Genomic DNA, 27,613 nt, shown 5'->3' with positions numbered 1-27,613 from the left:
AAGTGATACATAAAAGTTTAATATTTTTGTCACGTTCTCGTAATGCTTGCTCTTGTGATTTATTTATGTAATATGATCTTTGTTTTTAAGAAATTTAGAAATAAAAATTAGTGAATTTTGATATCAAAATTAGTAAACACGTGACTAGTATGACATAAAAAATATTTCAACAAATATAAATTTGAGATTATTAAAATATCTTTCTTGATAATGTAATATTAAATAAATTTTAAATTGGTTGAAATTAATTTTGTAAAAAATAATTTCTTGAATGGTATTGAAGAAAAATAATATTATTATAATAAATAAAAAATACAACGTATTTGTTATAAAAAAAATGTTCAAATTTTTTGTGGGTATTATTTTGTTGACATATTGAATTAATTTAAATAATGGTGTAAAAGTAATAGAAAGAAAAATGATTCAATAAAATCTGTGAAAATCATCATAGTTATAACAATATTTTATGTGAAACAATAAAGTTTAATTTTTTTATAACATAACTATTGAAATGAAACAAATATATCCAAATATAATAAGAAAATCTACATGACAAGTTAGCATGTGATTTAATGTTAATGAAATATTAGAATCATTTAAACTTTTAAATAATAAGTTCCATATATTACGAAACCAAGCACAAAACTTATAGATTATATGGCTATGTCAATTTTACCAATAACTTTTGTGGGTATTATTTTGTTGACATATTGAATTAATTTAAATAATGGTGTAAAAATAATAGAAAGAAACATGATTCAATAAAATTTGTGAAAATATCGTAGTTATAACAATATTTTATGTAAAACTATAAAGTTTAACTTTTTTATGACACAGTGATTGAAGTGAAAGAAAAATATCCAAATATAATAAAAAAAATCTACATGACTAGTTAGCATGTGATTTAATATTAATGAAATATTAGAATCGTTTAAACTTTTAAACAATAAGTTTCATACACTACGAAACCAAATACAAAATCTACATATTATATCGCTATGTCAATTCTATCAATAGTCTAATCAGGCATAAACAAATTTCAAACTAATATACATGACTTATTTGTGACGTCCTCCAACCACAAAAGAGTTATTACAACACACAAAAACTATGGAATCAGTTTTGTGCATAACAAAATTGATTCTCACACACGCATGACATTCATGGAATTAGTTTCGAAACTGATTCCTGAGATGTAACTCTATGTAAGTAAGAAGTCATATGACAAGTGTAAAATTCTTGAGTCTAATTTAATACACAAGTCTTTTACAAGTGTTTGTTATGATAACTGATGATATGAAAGTGAGCCAGATGGATTCTTACATATGAACGTAGTTAGTTTCAGAAGAAAATGCTACATTGTGTAGTTATAAAATGTGCAATTCAATAATAAGGTTATTTAAACTTTATTAATATTATACTCATATAAATGAAGATGCTAAGTAGTGAAATTTGACTGAGATTTTTATTATCTAAAAGAATGATTGAAAATAAATTCTTTATTATAGGTAAAATTTACTTATCATATGAGAAAGATTTAACATCTGAGAAGACTTTGTGTCAATAGAAAGTCATATGATAAATATAAAATCTAAGAATCTAATTCAACATATAAATCTTCTACAAATGTTCATGGTGATAATTGACTATACCCAAATAAACTTAATAGACTCTTAAATATACATAATTGATTTTGATTGATATTACTTTTGTGATTAAAATAAAATGTATAAAAATATATAAACCATTCTAATATAATATGTATGAAAATTTACAAAGCACTAGATTACTAATATAGTGTGACTGTAAATTATGTTGTCGACTAATTAATTTCCAATCTAAATCCCATTTTGTAAACTTCAAGTAAATATATATTCACAAAAAAAAATATAATAAAAGTTTAGGAAATGCAAAAAATAATTTTAGTCTATCATTTAGTAACATTCCATATAGACAGATCCTTTTAGAAAACAACATTTTGATTATGAACTATTATGAACAAATTATCTATTAAAATCTTCTAAAACAAAAAAAATATAATAAAATAATTTTTATGAATTAAATTAACTTAAACTGAAAATAATTTTTTTTAAAAAAGTTATAGCTATATAAACATAATTTTCTCATGAAATAATTGTTTTTCCTCTCCTGATATTAAACATGAAATGATTAATCCATGTTAAACCTAGTACAACACTCATGTGAAGAAAAATCAACTATTGTTAGTTGGCATGGAAAGAAACAAATTCTTTCTGAAATGGCCTCTTTTATTTTCCCTGCGCTATTTCAAACGGACATGAAAGAGACAAGGCACCCTCTTACGTGTTCAAGATCAAGGCAAGGCAGGTTGACGCGGCTCATATAGTCCCTCTTAAAGGATTTTGCATTTTTTCTTTTTAGTGCTATTATTAGTTTATTACCGCTCCTAAATATTTTCGCTTCTCTTGCTCGGTGTGTCTAATAGCAGTGTAAACGCAAATTCAATTTCACTCTCCCTCGTTTTATTCGTGTCACAAGTTCAATATCCCGTTTCGTTTCCACTTCTTTCTCTTTCTCTCTCTTTCCTCTTCGCTTTGAAGAGGGTCCAAGTCTTTGCTTCCGCTGCTTCCAGATCTCGCAGCGATTTGGATCCTCCTCAAGCTCTCTTTCTACTCTCCTTCACTGTTTTGTTCCTCTTTAAATTCACGAGTTCAATCGCTGGTTGCAGATCCGAGTCTTTGATTTTCTGTTCATCGATCTAAGCCACCATGGCGGCCGCGAATGCTCCGATCACCATGAAAGAAGCCCTAACTGTGAGTTCTCATCCTCCTTCGATCTCTTTCACGGGAGTGTTGTTTTTCTCTCTTTATTGATGCAATTTACAGTTCTTTTTTCTGGAAGTAACAGTAAGTGCACTGGCTTGTGATAATTACTCAGTTTTGCTACAAACTCGGTCAATTTTGGTCTCCTAGTCGGATATTCTGCAACTTTAGTTTTCTAGTTTGCTCACCGTTACGTATGTGCAGATCTGAGTTTTATTTCGTTTTCTGAACTGGAGAGTGGGAAGCATAATTGTTCGATGTTACTGATGAATTGCTTTGCTAGTAGTGTATTAGGTGTCGTGGTTTATGTCATATGATCTCACTTGTGATTGCAGTTGCCGAGCATTGGCATCAACACGCAATTCATCACGTTCACACACGTGACGATGGAATCGGATAAGTATATATGTGTTCGAGAAACCTCTCCTCAGAATAGCGTGGTCATCATTGATATGGCCATGCCAAATCAGCCTTTGAGGAGGCCTATCACTGCAGATTCCGCTCTTATGAATCCTAATTCTAGAATCCTTGCTTTGAAAGGTAAGACACATGTTTCATAATCTTCTCTTGAGTTTGTGTGTTGCAAGTTGTGTTCTGTTACTAATACTCTCATATCGATCTGGCACCTTGGTATTGACATGAATTCTGTCTTTGTGGATATCAAGATCCATTGAAAGTTTGATTTCTTTGAACAATTTTCTTTTTACATATATTTGTTTTGTTTTTTGGACCAGATTGTTTGATGGATTGGAATAAACTGCTAAATCTTGATTAGTTTTACCCGGAGCATTTGAACATGTGTAGTCAACTACAACATGCTTAGTTATTTGAACATGTGTACTTGCACCTTGATAACTAGGGCCATATAACTGTCAAGCAGGGATCTTTGATTGGTTTGAGAAGATGAAGTAAACTGGTATCCTTATTTTATATTTTATGCAATGGAGTTAAAATATCAAGATTTTGAGTTCTATAATAATATTTATTTGAAAAAGATGCACTCTATTAGATGAGAGTTTATAAATGTAGATATTGGAAAAAAAATATGTTTAAAAATGACTTTATTCTTGTTAGTTTGAATAAAAATATGAGCATTATGTGATAAATGTTTTTTCTCCATTTTTTGCTTTTGCTAATACTTCATCAATAACATGCAATTTCACAATAGGCCTATCGAATAATGCAATAATACACAACTTTCATGATGTAACGTTTGAAAAGGTTCTCAGTGGTTAAAATAAAATTATTAGTATTTAAGATGAGCTGCAATGTTCATAGATCACATTGCTCCCAAACGTTGAGCAATCATTGAAGTTTTCAATTTCTTGTGCTTGTGCTTCTGTTGATGTTGTCTTTGAAATGTTGTTTACCTCTGGATTATCTTCACTTACAAGTTACTTCATTCTCTTGAAGCGCAACTGCAAGGGACTACTCAAGATCATCTACAAATATTTAATATTGAGCTGAAAGCAAAGATGAAATCATATCAGATGCCTGAGCAGGTAACTATAATGATATGGATACATATATGTAACAGGTCCAATATTTTAACATATATTGTTAATCGTGTATAGGTTGTCTTTTGGAAGTGGATTAGCCCCAAGATGTTGGGTCTTGTAACGCAGACCTCTGTATACCACTGGTCAATTGAAGGTAGGCCGATAATTTGATTAAATCAGTGCATTTGTGTTGTACACTGGGCTATATTCTCCAGTTTATTTATGTACAGTGAGCTTGTAGTTTCTGCAAATTGCTGACTAGTATATGCTTCATGGTCTATATAACTTGTAGGTGATTCTGAACCTGTTAAGATGTTTGAGAGAACAGCAAATTTGGCAAACAACCAGATAATTAATTATCGATGTGACCCTACAGAAAAATGGTTGGTCTTGATTGGCATTGCTCCTGGTTCCCCTGAGGTAGATCTCTGGTTCAGATTTAGTCATAGTTAATCTCAAACAGTGACGTGGAGTGCCCAACTTTTAAATTGTTAGGACAGAATATGAATAGGGGGGATGATAGTTATTCTGAAGGTTATAGGTTCAAGTTCAATAATTTACATTATACATATGTATAAGTTCTCAAAAGTACAAAAATTACATGATGGAAATATATAATCATAATCATAATAATAAAAATCTTATTCTTAAACTAAACTGACTGGTCTATGATAAAAAATGTAAAGGAACCAGACAAGTTTAAGCCTAAAGAAGATGATGCCATGACATGATCGCTTGAAGGATTTCCAATGAAACGAAAAAAATAAAAAAAAAACAAATCATAACAGAAACACTTGGATGGATCATAGGGGTGAGCAGGTAGAACAACTGAACAGAGACAAAGGCAGGCTTGACTTTTCTTCTACATATCAGAACAATCAACAGAAAATTGGTTATCTTCAGGCTTTGTGGAAGGGTTTGGTCAGAGACAACACCATTGAGTACTGTGGGCTGTTTGTATGAAAATTGTGGGTGTTGCACTAATCAAGCTTCAAATAAGGTTTTTGAACCCGATAGGCTGTTTACATAAAAAAAATATGGGTCTGAAATAACAAACATATTTGAAAAAATTGTTGTCTGACTTGGAAAATGGTAGGCAGAATACAGGGTTTCCCTGTTCCAGTGTAGTGGAGACAACATGCTCTGTGATATAGTTTATGACTTTCTGTATTATTCTCCACTCTGTAATTCTAAGGTTCAAATAGCATTGCTATATGGACAATAGTTAGCTATCATGATCAGACGCACTTCCAATTTTCTAATCTAATTTAGGATTTTCATTCATTACCAGTTTTTACCAACGTTTCTGCTGGCTTTATTTGTGTATAATTGTGATCTTTAATGTGATTTTAACAAGCCTGATCTTTTTTGGTGTATTTATTAATATTATTTTTCATTATAGAGGCCTCAATTGGTTAAGGGAAACATGCAACTTTTCTCTGTGGATCAACAACGCAGTCAGGCTCTTGAAGCTCATGCTGCATCATTTGCCCAATTTAAAGTGCGTTTCATTTACTATTTGGCTCGTTTTTTATATAAATTTTATTTATTATTTCTTGAATAGCATATGCTACGTGTTTGGTAAATCATGATTGTTTTTGGACAGGTTCCTGGAAATGAAAACCCTTCTGTTTTGATTTCTTTTGCCTCAAAGACACTTAATGCTGGTCAGGTTACATCCAAGTTGCATGTTATAGAACTGGGTGCTCAGCCAGGTCTGCATATTTTTCAGCTCCTTCATGATTTATCTCTTATTGTAATTATTCTGGGCAATATATGTTTTTGTTGTCAAAACTGTCTTGTGTGCTGTATTGATTCTATCATGCCTTGATGAATTTTAATGTCCACTGTAGAGTTGAAATTGAAATTGGTTATTGTCAATAATGTGTGTCCTGTAACTGTTAAATGTTACTTAGAGCATGCTATGAAGATTGCGTTCCAGGTGTTACCATGTGTTACCATGTGTTTAATCGCTAGACAAAGTTGATTATGCATTTGTAGTTGCATTGAATTTATGTTGGGTTGCCAATTGTAATTATAAAGACATGTAAGTTTGAAAGTGGGAGGTGGATGAATCAGGAAATATTCATTAGATGTGAATGGTTTTAGTGGCTAATTTTCATAGCAGTATATTGAAACCAGTCAGTATTTTTTAAAACGGATAAGGGTATTAAGAAATTGAACCATGTGCATGAATTGATCATCCTTATTGAGCCCGGATTCACGTGTCTCCTTACCTAATGGCTTAAGCTTTTTAAATATTTTTCAGAACCTCTGTAATAAAATTGTTGCGTTCTATCCTTTCTGTTCCCATTCTACTAAGAAAAAGTTGGACATGAGCACAGGACAGGGTGTCCTCTTGATTATCCATGCTTCAAGCCCAAAAGGTTCTAGCACAAGGGGCATGTTGGAAATGCAATATGAAATCACTGAAGCAATCTTCACTTCACCTAACAATCTAATCTTTTTATATAGTTGGTCCATGACAAACTTTATGAATTTGTTTATAGGGAGGCCGTCATTTACGAAGAAACAAGCAGATCTTTTCTTCCCCCCTGATTTTGCTGATGATTTTCCAGTTGCCATGCAGGTATAGAAGTTGCTAGTACCTGTTCATTTTATAAAAAATGTAGATATTTGATCCCTACTTTGTTTTTTGGCAGATATCTCACAAATACAATTTGATTTATGTGATTACGAAACTTGGGCTACTATTTGTCTATGATTTGGAGACAGCTACAGCTGTATACAGGAACAGAATCAGTCCTGATCCTATATTTTTGACCTCAGAGGCTACTTCTGTGGGAGGCTTTTATGCCATCAACAGGAGAGGCCAGGTCTTATTGGCTACTGTTAATGAACAAACCATTGTCAATTTTGTCAGTGGTCAAGTATGTTTCTGACCTTGTTATTTTTTTGTTGTAAATTGGAGTATTAAGTGGTAATTTTACAAATTACATATTGTTATTGTAACAGTTAAACAATTTGGAGCTAGCAGTTAGTCTTGCCAAAAGAGGAAATCTACCTGGTGCTGAGAAACTGGTATGTCAATTGTGTAGAACTCACTTCTAGTAATACTATATTTCTTCAAGGTTGTGTTATCAGTGAGGTCCAGAGTACTTGGATGCATTATGAATTAATCTCTTGGGTTTGATGTAACTGCTAATGTTCACTTGCTTGAAGCCTGGTAAGCTTGCAATAAAAAGTGCAATACTTTGAGGAGTAATTATTCTTCCTTTTAGTTGACCCTACTTCAGTTTATTTCATAGGTGTTTGATAGAAATTTTTTCCCTTTCTGTTTTTGCTGCATATTTGTTTTAAACTTCTTTTAATTTAGAGATTCTATTTTTGTAAAAAAATTATGCTTGAGTCGTGATAGTTATGTGACTGACCTTCATGATGTTGTTGATCTGTTGTTTCTTTTGTCATTTACCTTCACCAATGGAGTTTACATGTTTTAATCCCTTCAATTATAATTTCTAAAACATTTAATATTGATTATTTGATTGTGCTATGTTTTAGTATCTTAAGAAATGATCTCTCTTATTATTGTACTTTTGGTTCTTTAATTCATGGATATGATATCCAAACTATTTGACATTACAGGTAGTGGAACGTTTTCATGAACTGTTTGCCCAAACAAAATATAAAGAAGCTGCAGAGCTTGCAGCTGAATCTCCACAAGGAATCCTTCGAACTCCTGACACAGTTGCAAAATTTCAGGTTTCTTGACAGGATGTTGCTATCTGAGATTTTTCTCTGTTTTTTTCTCCTGCTTCACTTTCAGTGTTTTATTTTCTGGTTGTTTACCTTTAGCCTCTGGGTGCTGTCCTTTTGTTTGGTAAGTTAGATTATAAACGTTTAAAATGTTATTATCTTCTTTCTATGGCAGAGTGTTCCTGTGCAAGCTGGGCAAACTCCTCCACTATTGCAGTATTTTGGAACACTTTTGACCAGGGGAAAGCTGAATTCCTTTGAATCATTAGAATTGTCAAGGTTGGTTGTGAACCAGAACAAGAAAAATCTGTTGGAGAACTGGTTGGCAGAGGACAAGCTTGAATGCAGCGAGGAACTAGGAGATCTTGTTAAGGTTAGGTTGCATCAAAATTTTGAAGAATTAAATTTCATTCTGTTATTTATTACTCCCTTTGGACTCTTAAGCAAAAAATGGTCATATTTGGTGAACTTAAATGTAAGGAAATTCTAATTCCCTAAACCTTATTTATTGCTACTATTTCAAAAGTACCTTTATATTTAAATCTAAGCGTCATCCTCCATAAATATAATTTAGAGTAATTTAGGCAATGTACCTCTTTATTGTATGAAAACAACATGTTAAACGAACTTAACTACTATTGTTAAGAAGTGTGAAAGTAGTTGAATTTTTTTTATAATTGAGTCCAGAGGGAGTGCTTTGTTTGTGTTCTATCTTTGAATTGTATCCCAAAACAGGTTGATGATTTTCCTACTGGTTTATTGTGAAATGTTGTATTCTATTAATATTTACGGCATGCTTCCTTGTAGACTGTGGATAATGACCTTGCTCTAAAAATATATATCAAAGCCAGAGCTACACCAAAAGTTGTTGCTGCGTTTGCTGAGAGAAGGGAGTTTGACAAAATTCTGATATACTCTAAACAGGTGTTTGTTTACTTCATAAAAAAACATTGATGTTTAAATCATAGAATCATTTAATGCTATTATAACATGCATAACATTTTGTCTGCCTGTATAAATAGCATTGCATGTATTGCCTTTTCATTTTTCTGTACACAATTTTCCTGAATATTGTGGTACATATTTGTTGCTATAGGTTGGATACACACCTGACTACCTCTTCCTTCTGCAAACAATTCTCAGGACAGATCCTCAGGTGTGAGAGAAACTTCTGTAGTTCATAATATATAATTCTTTTAGTAAAACTCGAACCATTTCTTTGTAGCTCCATTATTGTCTGCCTCCTTGTTAGATGTGTGGTAGTAACTGTGTTCTGAACATGTACATCTAATTGATAATGTATGCTGAAAGTTACCATTTTCATTTTCACATGCAGGGTGCTGTTAATTTTGCATTAATGATGTCTCAAATGGAGGGAGGTAGCCCAGTTGATTACAACACTATAACTGATCTCTTTCTTCAGGTTGATTATATGTTGTGATTAATCAACCGTGATGTTAATGTGATATTTTATTTTCATAGTCATTGATTTAGTACTGAGTGGTTCTTGAAATTAATGTATTTTTTTTGGTTACTTCTCAGAGAAATCTGATCCGAGAGGCAACCGCTTTTCTCCTTGATGTTTTAAAACCAAACCTACCAGAGCATGGGTTCCTTCAGACAAAGGTGCATCCTTTGTTTCCCATCTTTTATGGGCATCTTACTCTCATATTTTCTTTCTCTGAAGTGATACGATCTTGTGAATTGCTGTTTAGGTCTTGGAGATAAATCTGGTGACTTTCCCTAATGTTGCTGATGCAATATTGGCTAATGGCATGTTCAGCCATTATGACCGTCCTCGTATTGCTCAACTTTGTGAAAAAGCTGGCCTTTACGTGCGAGCTTTGCAAGTAAGGATTTTCCAAATGTGCTCTATTCTGGCACTTTCTGTGTTAATCTTAAAGTCAAACTGTTTGTTGATTAATTGCAATATTCTTGGTGCAGCATTACACAGAGTTGCCAGATATAAAACGTGTGATTGTTAATACACATGCAATTGAACCTCAGGTTTATTTTCTGTTCTGCTTTCAGATCTATTTTAGGGTTTAAAATTCTTCATTTGAGCTTTTAAAATACTTATTATGTGGTTGTTACAGTCACTTGTAGAGTTTTTTGGTACACTGTCACGAGAATGGGCATTAGAGTGCATGAAGGACCTACTGCTGGCAAATCTTAGGGGGAACCTTCAGATCATTGTGCAGGTATGATGGTGTCCTTGTCTTCTATAACTTGGAACTTACCAACAGTAGTTGACAAAGCTTTCTTGTGTGTGTTCAGGTTGCTAAAGAATATTGTGAACAATTGGGGGTTGAGGCCTGCATAAAAATTTTTGAGCAGTTTAGGTCGTATGAGGGATTGTATTTTTTCCTTGGATCTTACTTGAGCTCCAGGTAATTCTTTTATTCTGAAAGAAAAAAAAACTTTTTTTTTTCTGTTGGTAATTGACCTCACTTATAATTGATATGTTATCCTGTGTATTTCTGCTGATGTATGTCCTCTAAATAATTGGAACAGCGAGGATCCTGACATTCACTTTAAGTACATTGAGGCAGCAGCAAAGACCGGTCAAATCAAGGAGGTTGAGCGCGTGACAAGAGAATCAAATTTCTATGATGCTGAGAAAACCAAAAACTTTCTTATGGAGGCTAAGCTTCCAGATGCACGACCTTTGATAAATGTTTGCGATCGTTTTGGATTTGTTCCAGATCTAACTCACTATCTGTACACAAACAACATGCTTCGCTACATTGAAGGCTATGTTCAGAAGGTATAGTGTAGTAGCCTCGCTTATCTCATGAGTGCTATCACTCTCTTCCACTCTGCCTATGTAAAACTTTGTTCCTTCGTATACAGGTAAACCCAGGGAATGCTCCTTTAGTTGTGGGGCAGCTGCTGGATGATGAATGCCCAGAAGATTTTATCAAGGGCTTGATTCTCTCTGTTCGTTCGTTACTGCCAGTGGAGCCCCTTGTGGAGGAATGTGAGAAGAGGTGGTGTTTTCCCTTTACCAGTGTCCTGCTGCTTTGCACTCATGTTTCTTATTCATCCTGTCCCTTTCTTTGGTATGCAGGAATCGGCTTCGTTTGCTCACACAATTCTTGGAACATCTTGTAAGCGAGGGAAGCCAGGATGTACATGTTCACAATGCACTGGGTAAAATTATCATTGATAGCAACAACAACCCAGAACATTTCCTCACGACCAACCCATACTACGATTCTAGAGTTGTGGGCAAGTACTGTGAGAAACGTGATCCCACCTTAGCTGTCGTAGCTTATCGGCGAGGACAATGTGATGATGAACTTATCCATGTCACTAATAAAAATTCTTTGTTCAAACTGCAAGCAAGGTATGTCTTGGCTCCTCCTAAGTGACTGTACTTTGAATAAATAAAGTGTGGTTACAATCATTAATCAGAAGACCAATGGTTAAAATTGGTCAGTTCAAGATTTTTCATACATGTAAATGTATTTTATCATATTCTCAACCATTGATTTTCCTATAAATAGATGGTTATATCTGCACTTTGTACTTTAAAGTGCACTCCTGCACATTAAAAGAACCTATATTTTGTGATCCTTAATCCACCAAATGAACTTTCTTGTGTCCAATGTTCACATGCTTATATTGTGATGACAGATATGTTGTTGAGAGAATGGATGGTGATCTGTGGGCCAAAGTTCTTGATCCTGATAATGACTATAGAAGGCAACTTATTGATCAAGTTGTATCCACTGCTTTGCCAGAAAGCTCAAGCCCTGAGCAAGTTTCTGCAGCTGTTAAGGCTTTCATGACAGCTGATCTGCCTCATGAACTGATTGAACTTCTTGAGAAGATCGTCCTTCAGAATTCTGCATTCAGTGGGAACTTTAATTTGCAGAATCTTCTTATTTTGACGGCGATAAAGGCCGATCCGTCCAGAGTTATGGATTATGTCAATAGGTTGGATAATTTTGATGGACCTGCAGTTGGAGAAATGGCAGTAGAAGCTCAGTTATATGAGGAAGCATTTGCCATTTTTAAGAAGTTCAACTTGAATGTTCAAGCAGTCAATGTGTTGCTTGATAATATTCATAGCATTGATAGAGCTGTGGAGTTTGCTTTTAGAGTTGAAGAAGATGCTGTTTGGAGTCAGGTGGCCAAGGCTCAACTCAGGGATGGGCTTGTAAGTGATGCAATTGAATCATTTATACGAGCAGATGATTCTACACAATTTTTAGATGTTATCCGTGCTGCTGAAGATGCCAATGTTTACCATGACTTGGTGAAATACTTGCTGATGGTAAGGCAGAAAGCAAAAGAACCCAAGGTTGACAGTGAGCTCATTTATGCATATGCAAAGATTGATAGGCTAAGTGACATTGAGGAGTTCATTCTTATGCCAAATGTTGCCAATCTTCAAACTGTTGGTGACCGGTTGTATGATGAAGCATTATATGAGGCTGCAAAAATCATATTTGCTTTTATATCTAACTGGGCCAAGTTGGCCATCACACTGGTCAAGTTAAAGCAGTTTCAAGGTGCTGTTGATGCAGCAAGGAAAGCTAACAGCTCAAAGACATGGAAGGAAGTTTGCTTTGCTTGTGTTGATGCAGAGGAGTTTCGATTGGCCCAGATTTGTGGACTCAACATAATTATTCAGGTATTGTGTTGATTTTTGTTTTTTGGTGAACTGTGTGCGTATATAAAGTATATTTGAAAAGTTTTCGTAATTTCTGATGGGTTTGATGATCTGGTTCTTCAGTATGTGATAGTGAAACAAATTCCCTTCAAGTGTGTGGTGAATGCACATGATTTATGATTGGAAGGGTGTTGTGCTGTTGTAATGCTGGTAGTGATCTTCTTGACTTTCCAATGCTTTTCGTGTTAACCTTTTTCTTTTTCGTTAATTTTATAGGTGGATGACTTGGAAGAAGTCAGTGAGTATTACCAAAATAGAGGTTGTTTCAATGAGCTAATATCTCTCATGGAGAGTGGTTTAGGGCTAGAAAGGGCTCATATGGGCATCTTTACTGAGCTTGGAGTTCTATATGCTAGATACCGCCCTGAGAAGCTTATGGAGCATATCAAACTATTCTCAACCAGGCTCAATATTCCCAAACTCATACGAGCTTGCGATGAACAACAGCACTGGAAAGAATTGACCTATTTGTATATACAATATGATGAGTTTGATAATGCTGCAACTACCATCATGAACCATTCACCTGAAGCATGGGATCACATGCAATTCAAAGATGTTGTTGTTAAAGTTGCTAATGTGGAACTGTATTATAAGGCTGTCCACTTCTACTTGGAAGAGCATCCAGATCTTATAAATGATGTTCTGAATGTCCTTGCACTTCGTGTGGATCATGCTCGTGTTGTTGACATCTTGCGGAAGGTAAAGCAAAAGTTGTTATATATTAGTTGTTGCTCACCACAAAACTAACTTTCAATTTCCCTTTAATATGCTATAGGCTGGTCACCTTCGCCTTGTGAAACCATATATGGTTGCGGTTCAAAGCAACAATGTATCTGCTGTTAATGAAGCATTGAATGAGATATATGTTGAGGAGGAGGATTATGATAGATTGCGCGAGTCAATTGATTTGTATGATAACTTTGATCAAATAGGCCTTGCCCAAAGGGTGAGTGGCATTTGCTCTGAATTTGAACTATTTTTTGGTTTCAGTTGTGGAAACCTTATAGAATGTTATTAATGATGTAGATTGAAAAGCATGAGCTTCTTGAGATGAGACGAGTTGCTGCATATATTTACAAGAAGGCAGGTAGGTGGAAGCAGTCTATTGCTTTGTCAAAGAAGGATAACCTATACAAAGACGCCATGGAGACAGCCTCACAATCTGGAGAACGTGAACTTGCTGAGGAGTTGCTTGTTTATTTCATCGATCAGGTACTAAATCCAGTTTCCAATTGCTTATACAATTCATTTTCTTGCAATATCTTGTTTAATTTGACGAACTATTATCTATACTATCTATACTATTGTATGAATTGAATTCCTCTTTTTGGTATCTACATTTTTATACCTATTTTACCTTTTATATAACAGTTTTTCTCAAGTTAAATTAACTGTTTTACTATTTTACCCTTTAACTGACACTTTTTAATATTGAACTGTTTTTTTATCTCCATTTGAACTTTATTTTTTTAAATTTAACCATTTTAAAACTAAAATAACTATCTATAATAAAAGAATTTCTAAAAAATAAATAAAATCCATTTGCAATAAATATATAAAATTTATTATATTTAATAATTTTATTATTTTTTATTATCATAAAAAAAGTGAAAACAGATGCACGCATGTGTAAATTCACTACTTCCTTGATAATGTGTTTTTCTTAATAGTTATACCGTTATGCTTTGTACATTTCTATCCATACATAGTTACCCTGCATCCTTCTTTACAGAAATGTTTATTGCAAACTAATGGTATCTCTTGCAGTATGTGCAATTCTAAGTCATGTCATGGATGTAAATTATTTGATTCCTAGAATATTATTTTCTTTTTGTCAAAGCCCAGTTGTTGTTTGTTCAGCCAGAGCATGTTAGTCTTACAGCCCAAATTACTGACTGAAGGATTGCCATCGAAGCTTCTTACTTATTATGGCTTCAAGCTTTTTTGTTTGTCTTTAGGATGATAATAGTATTTTAATTTAACTATTATGTGCATTTTCTAATTTTTCTTCTCATATCTTACACAGGGAAAGAAGGAATGTTTTGCCTCATGTCTATTTGTTTGCTATGATTTGATTCGGGCAGACATTGTTCTTGAACTAGCTTGGATGCACAATATGGTGGACTTTGCCTTCCCATATCTATTGCAGGTTTGCTTTTATTTTATGCTGCTAGTTTTATCACTTGCATTCATAATATTATGATTCACTATTAACATGATTTAAACAGTCATCGATTAGTATCATAAGATGTAAACTGATTTAAAACCTTGGGGTGCATGGATAAATTATAGCAATTTCTTATCATTGATAAAGGTAAAACGGTTCAGCAGTTATTTTTTTTTTTACTTTTTCATTTCTCTTTTACCAATTCTCATGAGAGAAATTTAAAAGTTATAGAAGCTTAAATTGTTAAATGAAAAGGATTGAAGTAGCACTTCTGAACTTACTGCAGAACTGTATTTGCCGCTCACTCATTCATTACATGCACTGCATTTGACTTGGTCTTATTCCTCCAAAAAAGAGGTTTCACAAAATTAAGATACCACTAACAATTTGTTTTTGGTAGACTTATGGTCAAGTTGTTTTTGTCTATTTTTGGTTCATAATTACATTGAACACTATATATCATCTATGCCATATATTTGAACTTGTTTTTTTGCTGTTTCTTAGTCTTACAACTTGAAACAACAAATTATGTTTCACTAAACAATTAGCTTCGTTATTATTTGTTTTAATCTCCGGTAACATTGGCTATGATTCAGAGCAAAGCTTTGGATATTTCCCTGAGAAGCATGGCTATTCAATAGTAAATCTTATCGTCTATGCAAAGTTTGATAGTTTATGGGTTGCCATCATATAATCAGTCCCTTTGAAATACTTTTATGGGGAAACATTCTAATCATACTTCCTCCTTTATTATAAAACCAATCTATATTAGGTTTACATTATAATTACATGTTCAATCAGTACTTAGTAATGGGTGCTTAACTTCTGAGTATTGTGGTTTGTCTTTTGCGATATTACACAGTTATGCAGTAAAGATCTTGGTTTACTAATACAGTTATTGTTTCAGCCTTTCATTGAGCTGGAATGGATCAATTTATTTCCGTCATATCCAGAGGTTTCTCTAATCGTCATTTTTTTTGCCGTTGTAGTTTATTCGTGAGTACACTGGCAAAGTCGATGAGCTAGTGAAGGACAAAATTGAAGCACAAAACGAATTGAAGGCTAAGGAGCATGAAGAAAAGGAAGTAGTTGCGCAGCAGGTAATTACTGTGGCCATTTTATGTCAGCGGCAGTTTGACTGTTCAGAAAGGTTTGGAGTCGATAAATCCTTTCTAAGGATTGAGTAGTACTAATATGAATGAGATTTGTTTTCTGTTGCAGAACATGTATGCTCAATTATTGCCCCTTGCTTTGCCTGCACCACCAATGCCTGGAATGGGAGGCCCAGTAGGAATGGGAGGAGGCTTTGCTCCTCCCCCTCCAATGGGTGGACTTGGGATGCCCCCAATGCCTCCATACGGCATGCCACCCATGGGCAGTAGCTACTGACATTTACGCGATGGCAAAGTGTATCGAAACTTCAAAGTTTTGCGTAGAATATCTTGTGTGATTTGGATGTAGCATTCTTTGCTTCTGGTGGTGCTGGGAGATTCCAAGTTAAAATAATTGAAGTTTCTGTTTAGATTGTGTAGGTCTTGTAAGTTTCTTGTTTTCTCTGGGTTGTAGTTGAGGCATTTTTTGAGCTGTGCTGGTTCTAATTAACCATAAATTTCTGTATTCTACCATTTTTCTTGTATTAAATGAGTTAGTCTTAGTTATAGACCAAACAAAAACTGAATTACTCCTAGTATATACGAAATTCACGACCTTAACAAACCAGCTTGATCTTGCATGTTGAAGCCTAAATTTGTGCACTTCGTAGTTGTGGAAATTACTCAAATCCTTCTTGGGATGCTGTTTTATTGTGATTTGATTTCACATTTAGTCGCAATTATAATGAATCGACTATTGTTCTTCCATAAGCTCATTAATTTTATATTAGTGTATTAAAACATTTTCAGTAAGAGTTGTTCAATAGACAATTTCTATTAAATCCCATTAGCGACACATGGCTTGTCATATTAGTATGTTTCAGTTGTTTTTGAATATATGATAATTTTTTTCGGTAAAAATTCCTTATTTTCTTTTTAACTTTAACTAAGTTGAATATAACTCGTAAAAATCTTAAATACATTTTCTATCCTATAGTTTTGAAAGATCCAACACTTGTTACGTCTTGGTTCACCAAATGAACGTACACCGTCTCTGCTTCCAGAAGAAAATGTAATTTTTTTCTCTTGTTTTTATTTTTGTCCTTTAGGCCTCTTTGCTTCCAGAAAAAAAAAAAAAACTTTTCAATCTTCAAGGCTGTGATTTGGAGTTGTCAACAAAGACTTGCTTACCTCTAGCCATTCGACTGGAGATTTAAAAAGTGTTTGTCAAGCTAGATTTTAACAATGTCATGGAAGTTTATTACCAATATTTAATCTCTTATGTCAATCCACCTTGACAATGTGTATCTACTAACAGTATGAATCCTAATTCATAAAACTAAAATCATATGAAGCCTATAATTAGTTCATGCTGAATTCTCTACTCGCTTGCACTCTGGATGTTAGGAAATTAAAAGTGGAAAATTTCCCTGTTTGTAGAATTATGAAGGGAGAGAATGTACCCAAAGGAAAATTTCCCTGTTTGTATACATACTCACGATTTTTCCCACGAAATCAATTTCTTTTCCACTTTGAAGCATTTGATTGATTCTGCTTACTTTTTTACGGAAAATCAATTCGACCTTGTTTAGAGAAAACGATACTCCAAATTACACCCATTTCCATCTCGCAGTTGTCTTTCAAAAGCTGCTCATGTAAGAGGTAAAACATTATCTTATATCTTTAAACAAAAATACAAATAAAATAAAACAATTATTTGGTTCGAATTGGGAGAGTTAAACTCGTCTTGGGAGTAAGAATTATTCCCGAGAATGTATTGAATATATTTAAATTTAATATTTACTTAATTTTTTACTCTATAAGTATGTATTATATTACTCATCCTTATCTATTCGAAAAACATATTTATACTTGTTTCATTATTTACTTTATACTATTTACATACATACCCTTTATGCATGTATAAAGTTAAAAAAGCAATATAAATATATCAATTAAAAACTTTTACAGCTAAATTGAAAATTTAATTTTAAATGATCCAAAAACATAAATCACAATAAAAGAGTATTCAAAACACAATGTTTTCAAACAGCAATATTCTAATTCTTAAGCTTTGTAAAAAGAGTACAAAAATGTTTTTTTTAAAACAAAACGATCAATATTATGTATTAGCAGTTAAATTTATTTATAGCTTTTCCTTTCTGCTTGTTTGTATTTATGCATAAAATAGTTAATGATTAATATTTATTATATATATTTAAGAATATTTTATACGTGTCCTTTGATAGAATTGTCATTCATAATGATGAAGTGAAATGCCAAAAACAAAACTGTGTAATGTTTTATTACAATAACAAGTTTACCTTAAGATTGAGTAACACAACTTACTTAAAAAATGTGTTTTTTAATTTTGTAATTATCAATAAATTTAAAATAATAAAAAATATCATGTTAAAGTGTATTCCTGGGACTTCTCTGGCATATTATGCAAACTATTAAAATTTCATAGTAGTAGTTCAACTTGAAAGGATTAAATTAGGTAAAATTATTGAAATACTTCATACTTATCCCAACAGCAAATAAGGTATGTCTGTTGTTGGTAAGTCATAAACATTGACTTATCAATCTATCATTCTAGGCAACAATTAGTATGACCAAATTGTACATGTTTTATGGTAAGTGACATACACATGTTTATCTTAACACTAACCATAGAACAAATAACCTTTATCTTTATCATTTTCAACAAAACCTTGTGTTGTCTTTAAGAAGGTTCAATATAAACACATATAAAAAAAGTCTCTTACTAATGAAAATATTTTATGTGTATATAAATTCATGTTTATCTTTTATTTTATCTGATGTGGAACTTTATTTGTACTCAACATTATTTACATACACTTTAAAAAAATTTAATCACAAGCAAAATCTTCCATCGAAATAACTTGAAAACATCACTGAAATAGTTAAACATTTCTGAAAAATTAATCATCAATCTCAATTCTTGAGATGACTAACTGTATTTTACACCACATCTACTGCATATATCTTACTCATCTTTCACTTCAAACATTACGAGACATCCAAACAAATAAATCACTCCTTTGTATGTTTTAGGTTGAAAATTTTTTAGTCGATTCAATATATAAGATAAATTTATAACATATTATATATAAATATCATTTTATAAAATAAAATTAAACTTTAAATTCAATTTTAAAATAATATGAAAAATTGTCTAAATAGTGAAATCATCTTACAAACATGTAACAGTAATAGTGTGGAGTGACTCAAAAGGGAGAAAAAGTTAAAGTACAAAAAAACATGGAGTTGAATGAGATATATGGAATTTTATGATAAAGTAGAAAGAAAGGATTTTCTTCGCTCTGATTTTGCAATTACATAATTATTTGGATCTTTTTTGAACTGTATCTTTTCCATTTATTTTTAACACTATTATATGTTAATAACTTTTTTAATAATTTTTTATAATAAATAACGTGTTTTATTGATCCATTGAATTTATTTTTAAAAAATTATTTAAATAAATTGAAAAGAATTATAAAAATAATTGTTAAAAAAATATTTTTCATATTTTTATGCCGTCTTCTAATAATTACTCTCAAGCATGCATTTATTGGCAATCCATGATTGCACCTTATCTTTCTATTATTTCACCTTTCTATGACCCAAGGGAGAAGAAGCAACGCATAACCTTGGCTTCTGTCTCTACAATGCTTTATTTCTCATCATTCCATTGCTTCACACAAAAAAGGAGGTGCCATCTTTTTTTTAATAAATATATTTATTAGTATTTTATTAGTTAGAAGAATTAAATCAATAACTTTTTTTTTTTTTTTAAACTTACCAAATCAATTTTATAATTTATAAATATTAGTGAGAGATTATAAACCTATAACTTTTTCCCTTTTTCTTTCTCACTTTATGACTCTCCTTCCAACTTGAACTTTATTACTAAGTCAATTTTGTAACTATTAAAGGAAGTGTGACCTTACTATGATCATTTTCATCCTGACGCCTATCATATGTATAAAAATTGGACATATGATTTCCGATTATGGGACCCAAAAGCCGAAAATTTCGATGAGATAACAGAAAAAGAAAAGAAAATAGAGAAATTGTAAGAGAGATAATTGAGGTAGCAAAGTGAGTGGTTGGATAAGTAGTCGTATCACTCTTTAAGATGCTTTATTATGAGTTACAAATGGGACCCTCCAATCACTGTAATTGAAGCTTCCTTTGTTTGCTAGCTTCTGCTGGAGACACATTATGTGAGCTTTTCAATCACAGACCTATTAAAGTGTACAAAACAAGCCGCTTTTACTCAGTGCCATGCTTTCAACTTCCACCTTTCAATCACTATATTCAACTAATTAATTAACCCATTTGATTTTTAACACATTTTTTCTCACTTAAACCCTAATGGTTATGTAATATACTACTACACTATCATTTATGTTAGTACGGTGATTCTCAACATCAGTTTTTGCTAACTGTTTCAACATATGATTGATGACAGTGTTTTTTCATTCATTCTGTCACTTTTTAATCACAAAAAATAATTCAGAGAGAGATAAAACAGGTCCACAAGTTGTCTTAAGCTCAATGGACAATCCGTTTTATCACTGTTGTTACATCAGACATTTCTCTAATATTGTACGAGAAAATCTTGCCTTCTTTTTAGTCTACAAATGTTCTCCTTCAGCCACCTTTTTCATCTTCCTCGTCACAGTAAGGGTTCGGACAGTATATCATAGTACCGTAACTTCTCTCATCAAACTTAACCTAGATGAAAGGAAAATGTTTTGTTAATAATATTTTTACAATTAATAATTTGTGATTAATCAGTTTTAAATATATATACTAATAAAAATAGTAACACATATTTTATTATAAAAAAATTATTAGAATATCATGATCCGAATTCAAATTCAATCAAGTATAACTTACCTTGACTATATCACTCTTGAAATTAAACCAATCATTGAGCACTTTGTCTGTAGGGAATCTCCCACTCTATAAAAATAGTAGCATTTCCATTTTTGACTGCAAAGTTAAAATTTGAAGGTAAGTGCTAGAATTATTAAGATGATTAACAGACGTTTTTTGTTCTTTAATATATGGCTAGAAATGGGATCATTGCATGTTTATCTGTAAAAGATGTCTATCAGGAAACATCAATTTGGTAAGCAGATTTAAAAAATTCTAGAAAGGATGAATATTTGACTGTAAAAAGAAAGAAAAAAACTAGGATATGAGGACAATAATTTAGAGAGAGAGCCGAAATGGTTATAATTACAAAGAGAGAAGACAAAAGACTTTATGGCTATACACACATATAGAAGAATAAGATACTGTTCTTGCACCACTACATACATCAGTCACTGTTACTAGGTCAAGCTATTCCAGAGTTCTATACAGTGGCTTCAAATTCTTAGTCAGCACGGATACTCATTAAGATAAGCCTGTTTGTTGGGCCATGGCGCCCTCTTGCTTTTTATTTTGGCTCAAACTTGAGATTCTTCACAAAGTGTAGTGAGATTTATTAGAGAGAAAATTTTCTTGGTGAGGTGACAGGCGCATACGGCCAAAAACCATTTTCATCTGACCCCATTAAAGGTCATTGCATATCACACCAATCACCATAAAGATAAGAAGAAGATCGCCCATTAAGCAAACAGTGTCAATGAATGGGAAATAAAAGGCTCACAAACCCAGCCACAGGCATTAGAATGGTCTTTGATTATATATGCATATGGAAAGTTACCACTATTCTTCTGGGTGGCCTCTTGCCACCAACATGGCTCAGTGCAACTCTGCACCAAACAGTGATCAATTATCTCCTTTTTCAGTTCCAACAATTCAAACACCCCCTCTTGCTTCTGACCCTCCATCTCTTCAGTTTACTGAGTTCCCTTTGTGGCCTGCATCCATTGCAGAAGATAGAGTTGCAAGTGCTTCAAAGAGTCACAGCCAAGCAGAGAAAAGGCGCAGAGATAGAATCAATGCACAGCTTGCAACTCTCAGAAAACTCATTCCCAAGTCTGATAAGGTAAAAGGAAAAAGAAAAAGGAAAAATTCATCATGACTCTCTTTTGCTGAGTGCCATAATTTCTCCTTTCAAGCATACACCATTCTTTTCAAAGTTTGCATATTCTTTAAGACAACAACCAAGAAAGTGAAACTAGAATTTCCTAGGATGTATAGGGTATCATTAGGCCAGATTAATTAAATCAGATTTGACGTACCAATGCAATATATGATATGATTGGTAGATGATTAAATATATATATGATCCCAGATGTTTGATCTTCAAGTTTATATTTGGATGAAAAATTCAATCTTTCAAATTGAAAAAATACCTTGAGTTAAATAAAAATCAGATTCCCTCCACTGTGAATTTACTACGGCATTCCAATGTCTATTTCAGATAGCACAGTCACTTTCAATTCTATATGATAGGTGATCCAGATTTCAATTTCGGTAACTTGCAATCTTCAGAAGAGAAAAGAAAGTAAGAGGATGATAGCATGAAATAGCTTTACTAGGTTGTGTGATGATAGGCCATAGATTAATTAGCATCCCTATCTATAACGGGAAAAATTGTATGGCTGCAGATGGACAAAGCAGCGTTACTAGGGAGTGTGGTAGACCATGTGAAAGATCTAAGGCGAAAAGCTATGTGTGTGAGCAAAGCAATCACTGTTCCAAGTGAAACTGATGAAGTAACAATTGACTTCCATGAAGCTGAAGATGAAAGCTACAAAAAAGTGAAGAAGAAATTGAAGGAGAAGATGATAATCAAAGCTTCAGTTTGCTGTGATGATCGACCTGAAGTGTTCCCTGAGCTGATCCAAGTTCTAAAAGGGTTGAGACTGACAGCAGTTAAGGCTGACATAGCTAGTGTTGGTGGCAGAATCAAAAGCATATTGGTTCTTTGTTCAAAGGACAGTGAAGACAACAGTGTTTGCCTCACCACTCTCAAACAATCACTTAAATCAGCTGTCAACAAAATTTCTTCGTTATCTGTTGCTACTAATTGTCCCACCAGAAGTAAGAGGCAGAGGTTCTTCTTCCCTTCACATTATTTACAACCATAATTCATCACTCTGCTTTTCTTCTTCATTTTTTTTTTTTATTTTTAGGATGCCTTCTGTCATTATATGACATTGTTTTATTTATTTTTTTTACTTTTGTTTTACAGTTCAACAAAATAGAATTAATAAGTTTTTTTTCAGAATTTTTTTAATCTGTTTGCTTACTTGATAGTTTTTTTATTGATTAATTTAATGAATAAAACAGTAATACATAATTTATTGGTAAAAAAATATTAAAAAAATTGTTTAGATGTCATGTTCCAAACAAAATATATGTCAGAACTAATATGACAATATCTTAAAATCTGATATTTATATTTATTTTTATATTTTAAATTGGTGTTGTTTTTTTGATAAAAGAAATCTTAAATCAAATTTGATATTATATTAAAAAATAGTTTTTAAATTTAATTTAATTTTATAAAAATTAGTATAGTAGTATTTGGATGCATTAGTATCAATTGATTTTAATTCTACTCAGACTTCAATTGCTATTTCACAAAATTAATATTTAATCTGTGATTTAATATATTAAAGAACAATAATATATTAATATGGATTTTTTTTCAGCATTTTAATACAATATATGTATTATTATTTTTATTAAATTTAGAATACATCAATGCAATAACAAATATATATCGAATTAATAAAAAGATAACAGTTATATTATATTAAAATATTGCAAAAATAATGAATTAATAAAAAAAATGACTCGTACGTTATATTAAAATATTGTAAAATAAATCTGTTTTAAATTTTTTTTTTCCTATGTACAAATATAAGGAATTTGTTTCACACAATCACGAAAAAGTCACACCAGAATAAAATAAAAAACTGGTTAAGCATATTCATAGACCCTTACTAGTTCTGCAAAACCTAGCAGAATTAGTATGTGGTCACCAATTTATAGCAGAAAAACATTTGCTATGTTACTTTCAAATTAGCAAGAAACATGAGTTTTCCAAGATCAACACGAAAGAAAAGATGGAAAATCTTACTTCCTTTGTATTAGATCAAACATGCATTACCATTGGAAAAATAATATATCTTTCAACAAGTGAAAAATCTGAATGCTGATAGCATCTTAAAATTTAATTTGAATCTGTTTCAACTTAAAACATTGAGTCATCTCTGAAAAATATATACTATTTTTGTTATATATTAGTTAAGATGAGATTTGCTGTACTCTTTTACTCTTAAATAAACTAGAGTGCATGATTTCTGTTGAGAATTTAAATTCAAGTCTTAGTCTTGTATTAGATAAAAATAAAAAAGTAAAACATTATATAAAAATAAAAAATTTATTAATTTATTATTTTAAAATTTTTGACAGAAAATAATGTTAATTCATTATATAATTGGATCAATGTCTCTCTAATGAGTCTTCTCCTCAATAAATCTAATAATTTCTTGAAACGATTTATGGATTGAAAAAGTTGAGTAATGGTGATTGTAGTGCAAGGTGTTCCTTAATGGGACCCTTGATGCTTCTTTGTATGCAGAAACACAGATGATTTATGAGATGCAGCAATCAGCAGTGATAGCGTTGTAGATAAGGACCACACCCTTAATTAGAGCACTGTTTCACAAAAGCAACGTACACAAACATTTTCCTTTGAAAATGATTTATAAGCACTGTTGCAGTGTGCTTTTCTCAGTATAAAGTTCATAAGCTCTTACTGTAAAAAGATTCATCCAATAAGAAATTTAGTTCGGATGACAGTTATATGTAATAATTTTAGATTGAATATATGCATTAATTAATTATTTACCTCCCTTTTTCTATAGTACACTTTTTCTCTTGAATTTTCTTTTTTTATTAAAATAATTAATATTTTGGAGTTTGAAACCAAATTTATATCCAAGGAGGTGATATTTTAATTTTCTCATTTGAACTCATTTCAAAAAAGAGAAACTTATCTGTGTAAGAGTCTTCTTGAGAACCTGTCTTTTCTCCCACCCACCGACAAGCTTCCATCTCCTCACAAGGGTCACCAGTGTTGACGGTGTTTGAAAGTTGTCGAAGTGTTATCATTGACCGAAACTACATATACACGTTTTCGTTCCGCTGTTTGGAGCGAACTTATCCCAAAGTCGTCATTGGAGGTGTTTTTTGAAGCTTTTTTCTGTTTGTTTCAGTAAAGCATTGTTTTGGTTCAATGGGTTTTAGTTTTTTTAAAAAATTTTGGGCATTTAGGGTTTGTTTAATTATTTGGTTGTTTCTCGTGGTATGGTTAATTGTGGTTTGAATTTTTGTTGAACATTTTCGTATTTATGTTGTTTTTGGCTGCAAAGTTTGAATTTTTTTGGTTATTGATTATAGTTGAGTTATTTTGACTTAAGTTTTCTATTATGTTTCGTTTGACTTAGGAAAAAACACACTTTTATTTTCACCAAAGATGCTTTACCATGCATAAAACATACATCCTTAATTAGTCAAAAAATGAACTTCAAAACAAGAAATGCAGGTTCAGTACAACACTGGTACCATAGTTCAAATAAGCGGGGAGTTTAGTTATGACTTCTGCACATGAAGGTAGACTTTGTTCTGAATATATGTTTCCTATTAAAAAAATTAATAATCATGTCCACACATCTTTATTGTGAAAATTGATGAATAAATGTTGGATTGATAGTGGATTTTCGTTCTACCATGTTGATATACATTTATATTAAGTTTTTGATGGATTGGATTTTGAAATGGGATAGAAAATAAGGGAGTTTCAACTTACTATTTATCAAATACAAAAATTGGGTGTTTTGGTTGGTTGATGAATTTTGGATGGATGAATTGATGGATTGTATGAAAATCTTTGGTAAGATGGAAATATGGTGAGTTACTATCAAGATTTTGATGTTGTAAAAATATGTGTAGAAAATAATAAATCCATCTTACCAAAATCTTGATGGTTAACTCACCATTTTATTTGGAGAAGTTTTGAATCATGTATGGGGAGTTAAACTACTTTTAGCTTTTGATTTTGTTTTCAATGGTTGAGTTTGATGTCTCTTAATTATACAAATTTTGTTGTGTGATTGATATTGAATAAATTATGGTATGACCGTATTTATTGAATTGAGAGTATTTGTTCTAGTGATGTTATTGGATTGTAATAATCACGGGTTATAATATGAAAAAAGGAATATGGATGATAGATATTAAGGTTGGGTTTGAATCAATTTTATAAATATTAAGGTTTGGAGTAATTTGGGTAAAGAAAACTTGAATTTAGTGCTTTCCTTGATGATGATGAATATAAAGAGGGGTATTCTGTTAAGGTTTAAAAGGAAAAAGAATAGTAATTAAGGTGTTATAATTTATGAAGCACATGAATGTTTTGTAATTATGCTGTAATTCATGATTTCAAATAAATCTTTCTTTTTGAATATGATTATAGTGAGAAATTCATGATATTATCTGAATTAAGCATGTGTGACTATGGAGAAAAATGAGATGATGGAGGAGAATTGTGTTCTGAAAAGTTAAATTGAGAAACTTGCAGGTGAAATAGAAGCAAGAGTAGTCCAATGTGGACATAACCTAATGAATCCATTTCCACAACTAGAAAAGATTACAGAGTTTTCAGGGGAGAATCTGCAATTGTCCATCACAAAAGGAGCAGTGTAACAAGGACATGCAATCTTTTATCACTATTTAAAATTGTAATGATTAGGTTTGAGTGTACATAATTTTTGTTACAAATCATCAAAGAAATTTATTCGTNACATTTATTGATAATGAAATTTGAAGTTAAGAATGATCAATGTGTTATATTTGGTGTTCATTATGATAGGGTTGAATAGAATAATGACCATTTATTGTGTAGGACGTTTGTCCTGCAGTCCTCACAAAATGTATCTTATTATATGTGTTGAATGTGGTATATACAGGGTTGTATGTTGATTAAATGTTGAAAAAAAAATTGCACTTAAGCACTAAATGGCATGGATTGTGTTGATGAACATGTGCAAAGTAATTGCCTTAAGTGTTCATATTAATTGGCTCAACAGGACCTAAATGTTCGGTAAGTAGTAAAAATAATTAAATTGTGCACTCGAAACTCAATGCAATTTCAAAGTTTTACAAAGAATGGTTCGTTGGGGTTGGAGTTGGATATAAATATGATAATCAATGACTGAAGATCATTTGTATGTCCAATAAGTGCTAACAAAAAAATTGTTATTAAAAAATCAATGCCATTTTGAAAGTTGACTCCTATGCGCAGAAACTTTGCCTGAACTCTCCACTTATTTGGCCTTTGCTCCAGTGTTGTTTCTGCACAATGAGTTTTACAAAGAATTGATCCTTGGCCATGGAGTTCGATATAAATGTGATAATCAATTGCTTGAACATCACTTGTATGTCTAATAAATCTTAAAAAAAGTTAGTTCACTTAAAAATTAATGTCATTTTCACAGTTGACCCCTATGTGCAGAAACTTTGCCTGAACTCTCAACTTATTTGGCCTTTGCTCCTAGTGTTGTTTCTGCACAATGAGTTTTACAAAGAATTGTTCCTTGGCCATGGAGTTCGATATAAATGTGATAATCAATGCTTGAACATCACTTGTA

At 32.1% G+C, this 27,613-nt stretch overlaps 2 protein-coding genes across 2 annotated transcripts; both read left to right on the top strand.

The window, feature by feature from the left end:
* The first annotated feature begins 2,428 nt into the window (after positions 1 to 2,428).
* On the top strand, positions 2,429 to 16,257 carry LOC106764626 (clathrin heavy chain 2). The gene is made up of 30 exons (XM_014648917.2): positions 2,429 to 2,792; positions 3,137 to 3,341; positions 4,215 to 4,303; positions 4,376 to 4,454; positions 4,593 to 4,720; positions 5,703 to 5,801; positions 5,907 to 6,015; positions 6,811 to 6,890; positions 6,964 to 7,191; positions 7,277 to 7,342; positions 7,907 to 8,023; positions 8,193 to 8,390; positions 8,825 to 8,941; positions 9,114 to 9,173; positions 9,354 to 9,440; positions 9,560 to 9,643; positions 9,733 to 9,867; positions 9,962 to 10,024; positions 10,114 to 10,218; positions 10,295 to 10,407; positions 10,532 to 10,784; positions 10,871 to 11,007; positions 11,088 to 11,366; positions 11,657 to 12,659; positions 12,915 to 13,400; positions 13,477 to 13,647; positions 13,728 to 13,913; positions 14,728 to 14,850; positions 15,858 to 15,968; positions 16,090 to 16,257. Exons 1-30 carry the CDS (start codon positions 2,748 to 2,750, stop codon positions 16,255 to 16,257), a joined length of 5,124 nt encoding a protein of 1,707 aa, XP_014504403.1. The 5' UTR covers positions 2,429 to 2,747.
* Positions 16,258 to 21,537: 5,280 nt separating this feature from the next.
* Positions 21,538 to 23,162, top strand: LOC106764128 (transcription factor bHLH51). Its single transcript, XM_014648358.2, has 2 exons — positions 21,538 to 21,993; positions 22,559 to 23,162. The coding sequence occupies exons 1-2, from the start codon at positions 21,691 to 21,693 to the stop codon at positions 23,039 to 23,041; spliced, it is 786 nt and encodes a 261-aa protein (XP_014503844.1). The 5' UTR covers positions 21,538 to 21,690; the 3' UTR covers positions 23,042 to 23,162.
* Positions 23,163 to 27,613: the final 4,451 nt, after the last annotated feature.

This window comes from Vigna radiata, chromosome 6, assembly GCF_000741045.1.
Source record: "Vigna radiata var. radiata cultivar VC1973A chromosome 6, Vradiata_ver6, whole genome shotgun sequence".
Classification (NCBI taxonomy): Eukaryota; Viridiplantae; Streptophyta; class Magnoliopsida; order Fabales; family Fabaceae; genus Vigna; species Vigna radiata.
This window is presented reverse-complemented; position numbering and strand designations above follow the sequence as displayed.

Excerpts from the sequence above, each read along its gene's own strand:
- LOC106764626 (XM_014648917.2), top strand. The coding sequence starts at position 2,748 with ATGGCGGCCGCGAATGCTCCGATCACCATGAAAGAAGCCCTAACT. Across the intron at positions 11,008-11,087 it reads GTGGAGGAATGTGAGAAGAG|GAATCGGCTTCGTTTGCTCA; the intron begins GTGGTGTTTTCC and ends TTTGGTATGCAG. Across the intron at positions 14,851-15,857 it reads CCTTCCCATATCTATTGCAG|TTTATTCGTGAGTACACTGG; the intron begins GTTTGCTTTTAT and ends TTGCCGTTGTAG.
- LOC106764128 (XM_014648358.2), top strand. The coding sequence starts at position 21,691 with ATGCATATGGAAAGTTACCACTATTCTTCTGGGTGGCCTCTTGCCACC. Across the intron at positions 21,994-22,558 it reads TCATTCCCAAGTCTGATAAG|ATGGACAAAGCAGCGTTACT; the intron begins GTAAAAGGAAAA and ends GTATGGCTGCAG.